The sequence below is a fragment of the Typopeltis vanoorti genome, chromosome 2 (genome assembly GCF_054136105.1).
Source record: "Typopeltis vanoorti isolate ZY-2024b chromosome 2, IOZ_Tvanoo_1.0, whole genome shotgun sequence".
Taxonomy (NCBI): Eukaryota; Metazoa; Arthropoda; class Arachnida; order Uropygi; family Thelyphonidae; genus Typopeltis; species Typopeltis vanoorti.
In genome coordinates this window covers 91704503-91719168 of record NC_143550.1, presented here as the reverse complement: position 1 = coordinate 91719168, position 14666 = coordinate 91704503, and the positions used below count along the sequence as shown (strand labels likewise).

The 14666-nt window shown below is 35.3% G+C and overlaps 1 protein-coding gene across 1 annotated transcript in view; it reads left to right on the top strand.

Annotated features, from left to right (window-relative positions):
- Itpr (Inositol 1,4,5,-trisphosphate receptor) overlaps positions 1-14666 on the top strand; it is a 1112489-nt gene that overhangs the window by 570850 nt on the left and 526973 nt on the right. Inside the window, exon 32 of the mRNA XM_090401920.1 lies at positions 10947-11147. Within this exon, the coding sequence (XP_090258046.1) occupies positions 10947-11147 (201 nt within the window). The remainder of the gene's footprint in view (positions 1-10946; positions 11148-14666) is intronic.

Below are 14666 nucleotides of genomic sequence, written 5' to 3'. Positions count from 1 at the left end.
AAGAAAGGGTGAATCTCGATTTTTTTTCCCTTGTACAGTAATTTCATGTTTGGTATTGTTTTATTTTGGTAATAAGCAATTTAAATTTGTCTTTGTTTTTGATTTCTACATTGATAGAAGCTAAATCAAATTTATACTGTGAATCAGGTGTAATAATATGAATGAAAACAACAGAACAGAGGTATGTGGGGAGTGTAAGTCAGAATGAACCAACACACAATAGCCTACAGAAATTTAACTATTATATATATTTTACACTCCATACTGCTGCTTAGGAGCAGGGTGGGGAGATATATCCAATGTCTATAACCAATACAACATTATCTCCCAATAAAAAGTAAATCATTTTTAGAAAACTTTAGCAGAACTCAATAAACAAAAGGATGTGATGGGCAAAAGAACAAAAGAATTGGTAGAAAATCATGCACTGACTGGGACACCAACATTGGCAGGAATGATACATAAACCATGCATAACAAACAGTAATCCGAAACATATAAGAAAGAAGAGTGTGGAATTATAAAAGTGAAAATCCTTAATAAATTTCAAAAATGTTGCATTAGCTTCAGTAAATATCCTTTACCTGATTCACAACAAACAATGTGTGCAGTCTGTATCATTAAAATCAAAATAATCTTCAAGCTTCTGTAGTTTGTCAGTTTTCTAATTGGTCATTTCTGATAAAAAAAATGGGGGGGGGGTATAGAAATCATTAACAGCTAATTGCATCAGTTTAACAGGAAGGGAAAAGTGATTGGTTGGTACAAGTGGTCTGAGAAAGTCAGTTTCCTAATGATAGTTGGTATAAATTGACACTGTTCTTTTGAAACTGTAAATTAAAAAAATATGATAGCCACAATGGAAGCTGATTTTCATTATAGCAAACACTGCTATAAGAAACTCATTTCATTATAACAAACTACTGAAAAGTTCCAACCAAAACCTTGTAGGTATAATGCTTTGTTACACTATAGCAAGTTATCCATTATCACAAATTATCACACTCTTGTAGTTTGCATTTGTGCTTTTTTCATGTTGTTGTTATTAATGCTTTGTGTATGGTTCCTGTCAACATTGGTATCCTAGTCAGTTCCCCTGATTGCAAAGAGTTTGCTATAGTGGAATAAACTATATGGTAGTATTTCTTAATTTGAAGTTTAATTAGAAGTTATGAAGTTTGTGTGGGTAGCAGCTCAGTTTATTTTTTTAATTTTTTAATTAATATTTAAAAATTAATAATTTGGAATTAAAGAAATAACATATCGTATATTGTACACTATTTCTTTGACTTACATATTTAAGAGAAATGTGTCAATTTATGCCAGTTGACCATCATTACTTCTCTGTCCAGTTAGGAAGCTGACTTGTTCACATCACTTGTATCAGTCAATTTTTCCTCCATCTTTGTAATTGGAGATGACCATTCTTAAAGTTGACTGACTACTGAAGTTTCAGGTTATATTTAATTCATTATTAAGATTTCAGCTAAATGACATTACTTCAAGATAATGTAATATTTTGAAATGTAATTGTTAATTCTAGATTTCCATTTTAACTTTATAGTAGGCTTCTAGCTCTCTTCTTTCTTGTATGTTTCCCATTATTGTTTGCATTTGTACTTTTTCATTATATTATTTTGTGTATGTTTTGTAGTTCTTGCAAGTCCTTTGTGTTCTGTTGTCAGTATATGATTTCCTACCAATTTCTTTGTGTTCTATTTCCCACCAATCCCTTTGTTTTACTAACTTCAAGATGTCCCAGATGTATCACTCATCAGTAGATGAGTGATACATGTTCAAGTAGTTAAAGAAGTTTAGAATACTTCAGTATTACTAGCTATTAACAACACTTGAAACTCTTAAGTGTATGGAGGAATTAACACGTTCGCTGCCACGCTACTTCGGCATGTTCTGTTCCCCTACGCCGAGCAATTTCAGTTCTTCAAGGTCAGTATGATAATCTCGTTACGGAGGTAAGCGTCCTACGAGTATACTCGTAGTTGGCTTGTGCAGAGCATATACGGTCTATGAGAATACACAGTTTTGAAGCTAGCCCCACAAGACAAGTATTTTCACTTCTTCAAGGTCACTACAATAATCTCGTTCCCGGCGGTAAGCATCATACGAGTATACTCGTAGCTGGCTTGTGAAGCAGGTTTACCCACTACGAGTATACTCGTAGTTGGCAGCGAACGTGTTAAATTCAAAAACTAATTAAGGTGTTTTTCTTTGGTGTGTGTGGGGGGGGGGGGGGGGTAAATCACAATTTCAGGAAGCTATAGTTACCAAAATGAATGTTTAGTGCCTTCTTGGGAATTTATTTCTCGAGAACGAAGGATATAGAGGGAGGAATCAGTTTTTTCCCTTCAAATTTACTATAGCAAATTGTGCTGTAATTAACTATTTCTCTGGTTGGTCCCTAGTAGTTTGTTATAACATGTTCATTGCATTAATAAAGTTACAGTAGCTAAATAGTAACTTGCTTTGGATGAAATTAAAGACCATGAGATGATTACCTGGGTTGTAGCTAGTCATATGAAGACTTCTGTGAGGAAAGGATATATATATATATATATATATATATATATATATACAGGGTGTTCGGGATAAATTTGACAGTTTCGTAAGGAAAAAGAAAATCTTCTTTGTATCTATTAAATTTAATGAATTGACAAAAAAACATTACAGGCAGAGTTAATTACAATACTATCAACAAGATTTACTCAAAATAACCACCATTAGCATCGATCACAGCTTCAATTCTGCTTCGGAACCTCGAACAAGCTGATGCTACAGTCTCCCTGGGAAGGGCCGCAAAAACTGTTTTAATTTTATCCATTAACTGGGCTTTTGTATTACTGGAAGTGCGATTGGTGTCTTTTTCAACTGCGCCCCATACAAAATAATCCATGGGGTTAAGGTCTGGGGAGTTTGGAGGCCAAACATTTGGACTGGTGAAGTCGTAGAAATTTTCAGACAACCATTTTTGACTTTTCCCAGAGGTGTGGCAAGGGGCCGAATCCTGCTGCCATACATACGGCCTACCATTGGCTACCCTTGTTATCCAGGGCTTGACTACAGTTAGCAACTCCACGAACAAAGCCCGAATTCCAATGCCAGGGTTCTTCAACACCTGTTCCTGCAGATTTGCGAGGAATTCTGCTGTACGAACGCAATCAGATCGTCTGCTAGGGATCTTTCTTCTTGCTACATCCTCGTAGTCACCATTGCAAGTCTCTAGTTCATGCCTGATTGTTTTTACTGTATTCAGGGAGCATTGGGCAGCAGTCGTAATATCCTTATTTTGATGGCGGGCACGAATCATCATGATACAAGTGATTCTCTTCCATGATTCAGGTGGGTTCCAGCTATCCATCCTTTCTGACATCTTGTATATGAATGAAGAAGGGTCCAAACTTTTAAATGAAGAGAAGTGTGTGTTAATACATGTAACTTACGGAAAAATATAATTAATTATAAATATGTCAAATTTATCCCGAACACCCTGTATATATATATATATATATATGTGTGTGTGTGTGTGTGTGAAACTACAAAAATGATGATTATGAATGACTAAGGAGGCACCCCTGAGCTGTAGCATAGAAAGATGAGATGAGCAGAAAGGAGATGGATGATGCTTGGACACTGATCAGGAGCTGTTTAACATCAGCCAAGTCTGTATTTTAAAGGTGAAAGAACTAAATAAAGTAGGAATAAAATGAGTGAATGAAGAGCTTGAGCATGTAATCTGGAGCAAGCCATGCAGGTGACTCCTCTTGTCATCAGTTCTCGTCTCCATTTCCTGTTTAGATGACATTGCCAATCCCTCCCCCTCCACTATTAAACAGATCATCCTCACTATGCCTCCTCTGATCTTACAAAAGGACATCAGAACAATAGTAGCTTTGATATTAATAAGTACTCCAATCCGCAGTGTATCTCTCCATTTGTTCTTAAGGGATGTGCTTCAGAAGAACTGGCACCATTCCTGTATCATACAAGATATCCTATTCATCTGTAATCTGTTCAACAGCATGGAGGCAAGCTTTTATCCAACATGTTCCATAAAAGAGAAATAGAAGTCAGCCATTAAACTATTGTTTCTATTACCTTCACTCCAGCACTCTCAAAAGTGAGGGAGGTCATCAGCTACCTACTTCATTACTTGGAGACCCATAGATTAATTAGCGATCACCAGTATGGATTCTACCATTCCTATTCTATAACAGAATAAGGATGGCGAAATAATAATTCTCTTATGAATCTTCTCCATTTATGGACACAGGCTATGGAAGGATTAGGCAAATTGCATGTGATAATTCATGATATTTCCAAGACATCTGAGTCTGGAAGTGCGTGCTTCTTTCAAATTGCTATCATATCCTTTATCTTATCCTTTGCAAGTTGATTGCCAGATTTCTCTCTGGTCATCTGTCATGTTGTGGGGAAGGGGTGATGATTCCCTGTCATTAATGTTGGAGTGCCCAAGGCTCCATGCTTTCACCTACACTCTTTTTTTAGTACATAATAATAATCTTCTTTCACTAACATCTATTTATTCTGACATAAACATACCACATCTATAGCCTCTTTGACTTCCAGAAGAGCTTGATATTTTTTTTCATTCAAAACATCTCTCTTCTGCTCAACTCCTAACATGTTTTAAATCCCAAATCCAACTAAACTTAGAATATTGCTCTTACATCTGGGATGGTGCCTCAAAAAATCTCCCTCAGAATGCTAGATTGTATCTAGAAGAGCTGAGCTATTTGCCCAGTAGATAACCCTGCTCTCCTGACTCCATGTAGTCACTTTTTTTTTTATACAGATTCTCTGTTTTGGATAGATTTCCACACAATGTTGGTAACTAATTTGGAACCGATGAGGTTTGATAATCAGTTGGTGAGTTATATAGGTGATTGCTGTCAGATAGATATCAGTGAGTTGAGTATGAGGGTGTGGTATCCCATAAGAGGACAGTTGCTAGTGGTGTGCCACAGGAGTCTGTTTTGGGGCCTTACTGTTTACCTTGTATGTTAATGATATTAAATAGGCATAATTGGAGATATGAAGCTCTTTGCTGGTGATATAAAGTAGGAAGGAACTATGAATTGTAGAACAAATTCTGTGTCCTTACAGGAGGATCTAAATAGACTGTGTGAATGTGTAAGTGAACGGAGCTATTCAATGTTGCAAAGTGTAAATTCTTGAAATTTGCTAGGTAAAGAAGGGATGGAGAGAACACACTTAATGCAGAAATTTTGAAGGAAGAGGAGATGAGGGATGGTGATGGACAGAGACTTGAAATATAGGATGCACATTGTAAATTTTTGAAGATATCAAATGGATTGAAGTAATGATGAGAAAGTCCTTGATGTAAGTTAGTGAGGGTTTATTATGTTAAAGATACTTTTTAATAGAATATTTGAGAAAGGTAAAATAATAAGTCATCCCTGGAAGCTGTATGAGGAGGTCATGAGCAGAGAGCATGGTTGTTAAATGGAATGCATTGCCTAAATGAATGCTGAATACAGAAACTGGATCTGCTATAGTAAGACTTGATAAGCTTTATGTGTGAACCTCCTTCAATTAGTATTTTGATTCTGTGGAGATCTGATGTTAATAATAATTACTATACATTTTTAAAGTTTTCTTGTTTATGTTGATTCTGCATTTCAATAATGGCCATAATGTTATTTTAACCATTAGCATTACTATACTTTCTGTTATAATTCATGTCAGAAGAATGCTTTTGAGGAAAAAATTTCCTTTGCTCTGTTTTAACGTCTGATGATGCTTAGGTTTTGAGTGGGGAGTAGCAATATGATGTATGCACGTATGTATCTAAAAAACTTGTGTAAGTGGGTTTCTATAAACTAAGAAGGTCAGGTGTCTGATAATTATTATTATGGGCGACTCCAGGGAGTCCTTAGACTCATCGAGGGAGGCCCTAAACATCATGTCCTCACAACTATACGACATTCTCACAGTATCTATCATACCTTGCCTTGAACTCACTCACCGTCCTAGCACCCACAACAGACTCTGGCAGCTTATTCCACACATTTACCCCTCTAAAAGTAAAAAACATTTTACTATACATTTTTAAAGTTTTCTTGTTTATGTTGATTCTGCATTTCAATAATGGCCATAATGTTATTTTAACCATTAGCATTACTATACTTTCTGTTATAATTCATGTCAGAAGAATGCTTTTGAGGAAAAAATTTCCTTTGCTCTGTTTTAACGTCTGATGATGCTTAGGTTTTGAGTGGGGAGTAGCAATATGATGTATGCACGTATGTATCTAAAAAACTTGTGTAAGTGGGTTTCTATAAACTAAGAAGGTCAGGTGTCTGATAATTATTATTATGGGCGACTCCAGGGAGTCCTTAGACTCATCGAGGGAGGCCCTAAACATCATGTCCTCACAACTATACGACATTCTCACAGTATCTATCATACCTTGCCTTGAACTCACTCACCGTCCTAGCACCCACAACAGACTCTGGCAGCTTATTCCACACATTTACCCCTCTAAAAGTAAAAAACCCAGCTCTAACACTCCTGCTAACCACACTTTTGCACAGCTTCCATAGGTGTTCCCCTAGTTCTCCCACCACCAGTCCTGATCTCAAAAATATCCTCTGAGTTAATCCTATAGAAACCCTTTAGCAATTTGAATGTCTCAATCATATCTCCCCTTTTCTGCCTATCAACTAATTTCTGCAACCCACAAATCTTCAACCTGTTCTCATATGGTTCATTCCATAGACCTCCTATCATCTTAGTCACTCGCCTCTGGATCCTCTCCACCTCCTCCCCATCAAGAAGGAACCTAGATGACCAAATCGGGGCACAGTAGTCGAGATGAGGTCTTATTAAGGCTTGGTACAGAGGTAGAATAACTTGCTTTTGTCTGCTCGTCAAAGTATTTTTCAACAACCAAGTTAGTTAATGAGCTGATTTAGCTACTTTTGCAATGTGCCCCCTAAATTTCATCTCCCTATCCACCAACACTCCCAAATCCCTGGCCTCATTAATCTCCTGGAGTACAGTTCCACCAATGTGGTATACTGCTGCTAATCTTTTCACCCCAAAATGCATAACCTTACATTTTATCACATTAAATTGACATCCATTCTCCTTAGCCCAGAACTCCAATCTATCCAAGTCATCCTGCAAGATTTTGACATCTTCTGTATTCACTATTGCCCTACCCAACTTTGCATCATCAGCGAACAAATGAACTGTTCCTCTTAGATCCCTCCCTATATTGTTAATGAACAAATGAAACGGCAGTGGTCCAAGAACAGAATGGCACACCACTAGTCACAGGCCGTCTTTTGGACTCAACTCCTGAATAAACTACTCTTTGATATCTCTCCCTCAACCACCCACCTATTCATCTCACCAATCCTATATCCATTCCCATATGTTGTAGTTTACGGATTAGAATTCCATGTGGTATCCTGTCAAATGCCTTATATTTTTGGACGCCATTATCTTACGTCACATTGGCGCCATATGCTAATCTATGAAACGCATCGTTAAATACTAAATTAAATAAAACGGAATTCACACCAAAATCACACCGACACAACAAGCTACCAAAATTATACGATATTACGTTATGATTTAAACCTATATTCTAATTTTTCACTCAAAATTACACTTAGCTTTTGGGAGCTCTCTGAAAACACTACAGACCGTGCAGCCCTCTACCCTAATAAATGAATGATGTGGATTTAAAAATGGCAAAGTGCTATTTCTAAGGCGAATTGAATCCCGTTATGTTGATTTTGATGTGGCTGAGGATTTTGAGTGTCTAGAGGAGGCATTGTCAAAATTGTATAATCACTTTTATATCTGAGTTAGACATGGTTTTGGAGAGGAGAGCTTAAGATTCAACTCTCCATAAAGAAATCTGTAGGGAGCCTATTATCTTGCTTTATTTTTGAGGTTAAAAATTTCTACCATGAAAAGTAAACAGCTTTCAAGACAATATTTGTTATCAGCACAAATATCGATGACACATATTGTTATAAATATTTGTATATTTGTAACAGTACTGATCCAAATATTGTTTCCTTAGAAATGTATTCTTACTGCAGGGTGTGTTGCTTCCTATTAGAAACTTACTGTGGTTTCATTAAAACTGAATAAAATATTAGTATATAATGTTTTCTGTTTTATTGTTGGGTATTTTGGACAGAAGTCCTACTAGCAAATATCTATGTTAGGCATAAGCAGAATTACCTCTTGAAGCCCATATTAGGCAGTCAGTGATGATTATACAACATGCTATTTGGCATGTTATTTGACCATTCTGTTGTTTTTGGGACAGTAATCTACTAAGCTTAGTATGGTTCTTGTATGCACTATTTCATTAACTATATTAGCCTAACTACATTAATAAATCAGCATAAAGAATGTAGGTCAGGTATTTATTATTGGGACTTCACCTCTAGAAACATAGACTAGGAGAAGGAAAAACACATGGAGGGAGGAAAATGAAATATATACACCTTCTAAGTGATAATCACTTGAAACAATATGATGGAAAGGATTTTGGATTTGAGAATGCTGGAGCTGGTCATAAGATCAGAATAATTGTCTATAAACAAAATAGCCACATTACCATCAAGTGTAGAGTGATCATGTAGTCTTAGCTAGAAGTTGCCAAACATGAAATTTTCAGTTAAAATGGATATGTGTGGGACTGCACAGTGGTTGTGACAAGATCAGTAGGCAGCTTGAAACAATACCATGCCATAAAAATCTGCAGGTGAGGGTTTTAATAGTGCACAGGAAATGGTAAAAGACTGCTTGAAGGATGCACTGCCGTATTTCCTTATTATTATTGTACAAGCACTTCCATGGAGTCTGAAGACTCATCGTGGGAGACCCAAGTTATCCAGACAATCTATCATACCTTTCCTTGAACCCATTAACAGAAAATGCACTCACAACTAACCACACCTTTATTCAACTTCCAGGGATGACCTTCTTCATTCTGGTCATTCTAGCCAAGTGCTGAAATATTTCCTTTGCATCAATTATTTATAAAACCCTTTAAGCAACTTAAATGTTTCTATCATATTCCCTCTTTTTCTCCTATAGACCAACTTCTGCAATTCACACGCCCTCAATCTAATCTATCCTCATAGGGAACATTACACAAGCCACCCACCATCTTGGTCTCCCACTTCTGCATCTTCACCATTTCTTCCTCATTCCCAGGAAACCAAGGAGACTAGACCTGAGCGCACTAATCCATGTGTGGATGTATCAAGGCCTTAAAGTATAACTTCTCTGTCTCTAGTTGTTAATGTGTTCTTCAATAGCCAAGTAATCTTACAAGCTACCTTAACATCCTTAGCAATATGTCCTCTGAACTTTAACTCTCTGTCTACTACACTCCTAAATCTCTAACTTCATTTATTTTGTGGGGTACAGTTTCATCAGTGTGGTACAGCCTGTAATCAATTCATCCCAAAAGGCATAACTTTACATTTCTCCATGTTGAACTATCACCCATTAACTTTTTCCCATACTGACAGCCTCTTAATTAGTCTATAATTTGCTACCTCTGTCTTAGATCCCCTTTATGTAAGGGGACTATTCCCCCCCCCTCTTTCTCTTTCCTTCAGACTAATAATATCCCGGGAGCAGAAGGGGCACAAAATTGTTCCATTGCGTACAGAAGTTCTAAGATGGTTAAGGTATTGGAGAAGTTGGTCAAAGGCAAAATTTGGGAATCGGTGGATAAGAATATATTTTATGTTGAGGGTCATGGTGTGAAGTAGGACTTTATGAAAAGTAAGTCATGTCTTAATTACTCATTTTTTAGGATGCAGTGAAAGTTGAGCCAGATTACAGGAATCACTATACTATGACACTGCAAGACTTTTTGCAAATGTATCTGACAGGAGATCTATAGAAATTGCAGCAAATTTGGATAGATATTTTGATTGCTTATAATAATTTTTTTTTTGTAATCAAACTCTGATATTTTGTTTAAATCATAATCAAGAAATGATTTGTTGTTCTTCATTAAAAGGAAAGGTAATATCTGAAATTTTAAATGATTCTTGATCAAAATAGGCTGAAATTTTTTTCCTCTACTTACAAAACAATACAGGATTGTTATTCTTTCATTTAATAAAGTGCACCAGCTGAAGCCTTTATTGCTGTGCCATTAACTTGTCACGGTTAACAGCCATGTTTAAACTCATTTCTACCTAATGTTGCTAGTTGATTGGTCAGTATAGCTAATCTCCACCTAGCAGGTTACAGGTTTACTTTCCACCATGGGCACAGATGCTTTGCGAATATTTTTAGGTGGTAGATGAACTTTATCTACCAGTGTTCTGTGGTCGGTTTCCAGAGCATATTTTGTGGTTTATCTAATCCTTAACGTGTCCCATGGTGCTGGCATTAATGTACTGTAGGCTAACAGCCTCTTGTAGGTGAGATTCACATAAAACAAAAAAAAAAGAAATGTAACTGTTCTGTATGAAAGGGCATGAGTACTCATCTTTCTTTGTCCTTTAAAAGTCTCCCTATGATTTCTTTAAATGTTATTAGATTTTTAATTAATGCCTTGTATCTGAATCCAAGTGATTTTCAAAGTGTCTGATATAGCTACATTATAAAATAATTATAAATTTGAGTTTACTGTGATCCTTAAGTTCATCTGGTCATGATGAGCCTTCAGCATTTATTTCTGCATTCGATAACAAAGTTTACTTTGTTCATCAAGAATCTCAGGATATGTCCTAATACTCTCAGAAAAAGAAATGAAAAATGCAAATGTATAAATGGAAATGATTAACTTTATGAGATTTACTTATTAGAATGGGTATTTAATTTTTTTTTTTTAATCAGTAATTTTTTTTGTTTTTTATTTTATCCTATTATTTATTTATTTATTTTTATCAGCTTCTAGAAGCTCAAACCATGAGGAGCATTTTCTGGGATAATGTTGCTTTATGTAATGAGCTGAGTGAAAGGGTTGTTCAACATTTTGTTCACTGTGTTGAAACTCATGGACGTCATGTGCAGTATCTGAAATTCCTACAAACCATAGTAAAGGCTGAAGGACAGTACATTAGAAAATGCCAAGATATTGTCATGCAGGAAGTAAGTGTTATGTTTTAATTATTTTTGTTGTCTTATTTATTGAAAATTGCAATTACAATTATTTTATTGCAGTTTCAATATATTACAGTTATTGCAGTTATTTTGTTTTTTCTCAATTCTCATTCCAATGAATTTATAATCAAAATTACAGTATAGACAACATTAATAACACAGTAGTTCTACAACATTGTTTCACTCTAACATGTGTAGAGAATTATGGCAAACCTCACAGTGTATTTTTGAGCTTTTGTTCAGAGAAAATCCTGCCTTATGTTGGATCTAATTTTTCAACATTTGCATTCTTTTTTTGTGACTTCTCATGCTAGATACTGTGCTATTGCTATAGCCTACAGGTCATGTTTTCTGTTGTTGTTGTAGGATTACTTTGGTTTATATTTGATTGGTTGTAAAATTTTCCTGGTATGCAGTGCTTTTTTCCTGGTGGTACGCAACAGTAAGCAGTTCCGGCACCTTTTTTCTTAAGTTTTTAAAAATTTGTGATTTATTGACAGTAAAATGTATTATAAATATTCCGGTAGGTGTACTTTGTTCACGAATTGAATTTTCAGTTTTGATTACTCATAAGTTGGTACCCTGCTTTCCTGTTTCATAGGTTGGTACGTAACTGGAAACAGGAAGTTGTGTTCACTTCCAATTGCTTCCAATATCGGTTTATCAATTCTATATTCACTCTGCAACAGGCAGATGTTCATGTGAGTTTTGAATTAATCTAAGTTAAATCAGTGCAATTATTGTTCAAATTGAATAAAATAAGTAGTTACTTTATGCCAGTGAGAAAAAAAGTAAGGCTGAAAAAGCAGAAATTGTTGAATCTACTTGTGATCCTGTAAAACAGAAAACTAGCACCGTAAATACACTTGGCGAAGAGGATCACGAAATGAAGACGAAGATCCATGTGGCAAAAGGAAGCAGCTTCTGATAATGATTGGCCTGAATGTTGGACATTTTTGCAGAAAATTGACTTCTGCAAGACAAGTGGTTGTATGTCAAGAATAAAATGTTAGGCTGCAAAGCGTGTTGTGATGTCGGAAGTCTTGTTGTCAATAAATATATGGGAACGAAAATTTCAGCTGAGTGGTCAAATGGTAAATCAGTCAATTTGGAGAATCTCGCAAACAACAGTTAATGTCATTAATCATAAGGAGAGTGCAGCGCACAAAGCGAGATGACGAGGGTATATCGGAGGATATGTTAAAAGTGTGGAAGCTGCTGTAATAACATTTTCATGGTAAGTACCTGCACCTTTTTTTCCAGAAAAAAAGCACTGCTGGTATGTATCACTAATCTTTGTTCTTAAGAACTGTGGATTGGATTAGAATCATATTGTATCTTCATCTCTCAAAGAAGTAAATAAAGCTGTTAACATTAAATATATGTTCTGAAAAATATTTGGTAAAAGTCATTTCATTCACAAACTGGCAGAAAATGGGATTGGTGTGATAGTAGAACTTACTAAGTCGTTAGGAGGGGAAGATTTTGATGATATGACTATTGATGATGTTCAAGAATTAATGGTAGAAAAGGGAGCTGGTAAAGCATATTTGGAGAGATGGCATTTGAGGTAAACCACATCAATTCAGAGGATGATAACACACATGAAAATTTTAAAGTTCCAAATTTTACACTAAAAGTCATATGGAAAGGCATAAACTTAGCCAAGCAATTAGATTCTTATATTTTAAATGCAGATCCTTTGACCGAAAAAGTATAGTTCACCTAGCTCCATAACATGAAATTTATTAAGACCTCTCAAGTGAAAGCAAACAAACCCATATTATTATTATTTTTTTAAAGAGGCCAAAGATACATGAAATCTAGACACTACAGAAGAAATTTCAGACGGGGAAGATATTCTGCAACAGAAAAAATGTTCTTATTTGATTGTGCTAGCAGCAATAAAGAGGAATAAAATTAAAAGAGCATACATTATCTGATATATGATGTTTTAAGGATACTTGTGACATAAAGACTGAATAATATAATCACGTAAACACAAAAAAGATGTTTAATTAACCAAATATTTTGGTCTGGAAATAGCAGGCAGACCATCTTCAGTGGCACTACAAGAACAATTTTTTAAAAAATATACAAGGTGGAATACTAACAATAGATCATTTAAAAATAGCACAAGCCATGTGATGTTATATCGCTAAGTATTAAAGGGAATATTTTTAAGCAGAGACATGATTGAAATAAAGATAAAATTAATAATATTAAATAGCATAAAATTAATATGAATTAATGAGTTATCCTGATTAGACTTTCTCAGATTTTTGATATAGGTATACAGTCATTCTGATTCAGGTTAGAAAATGATGAAGTAAGGCCTCTATGCTCTCTTTGAATAAACGTTCAAATTTATAACGGGATCTATGTAAGAGACGAGTTTTTGACCAAAGGTTGTTGTGGTTAGTTTCAATCCCGTGCTGAGCCAATCCAGATTTTTCAGCTTTGTTGTGATGAATGGAGGATTGATGTTCTTGGATTCTTTTTTCAAGAGAACATCCAGTTTGTCTAAAATAGGAGAGATCACAGTTGCAGAGAATTTGATAAACATAAACTCCAGGAAGAGACATAGTTGAGCATTTATCTTTAGGAGAAGGAAAATGGGAAGATAATTTGTTAATAGGTGAATACGTAGCTGTTAACTCATATTTCTAAAGAATTCTTGTGATAGGTTCTGAAATCCCGGAGATGTATGGAATTGGAACTCAACGTATCAAATCTTTGTTGTTTTGTGGTGGATTATAAGAATCGAGAAGATGTTGAGTACTCTTTTCAGAAAAGCCATTGAGTTTCATGTGTTGTTGGATGGTAGAAAGTTCTTTCTGTAGAAAATTAGAAATAGAACAATTAGTTTTGGCTCTTCTGATTAGACATTTTATGATTCCTGTTTTTTGACAAGGATGATGGGCTGATTCTTTAAGAATATAACGACCGTGAACGTTGGTTTCCTGTAAACTGTAGTTGTAAGAGTATTTGAAGGTGACGGATGAGGAGAACGTCTAAAAAAGATAACTGATTGTTTTCTTCCATTTTCATAGTAAACTTTATACGATGATGTAAGGAATTGATACTGTTTAAAAAAGATGGTAAGGAGTCTTTGTTGTGTGGCCATACAGTAAAGATGTCATCTATATATCTTACCCAAAAGGATGGTTGAAGGAAAATAGATGAGAAGAGGACTTTTTTTTTAGATGTTCTAAATAAAAGTTGACTAAAGCAGAAGAGTGAGGACTTTCCATGGCCGTTCCTTCTACTTGGCTGTAAAATTTGTTTGACATAAGAAAAATGCAGAGTGTATTACGAAATCAAATAGTATTATAATGACTTCTGGAAAGATGTCAGCAAGTAATTTTAAAGTCTCCTTGAGAGGTACATTTGTATATAAAGATTCTGTATCAAAGCTCACCATAAGATCTGTAGGTTGCAATGAGACATTTTTCAATTTTTCTAAGAAATCTGAGGAGTTTTTTTAGAAAGGAACTAGAGTTGCCT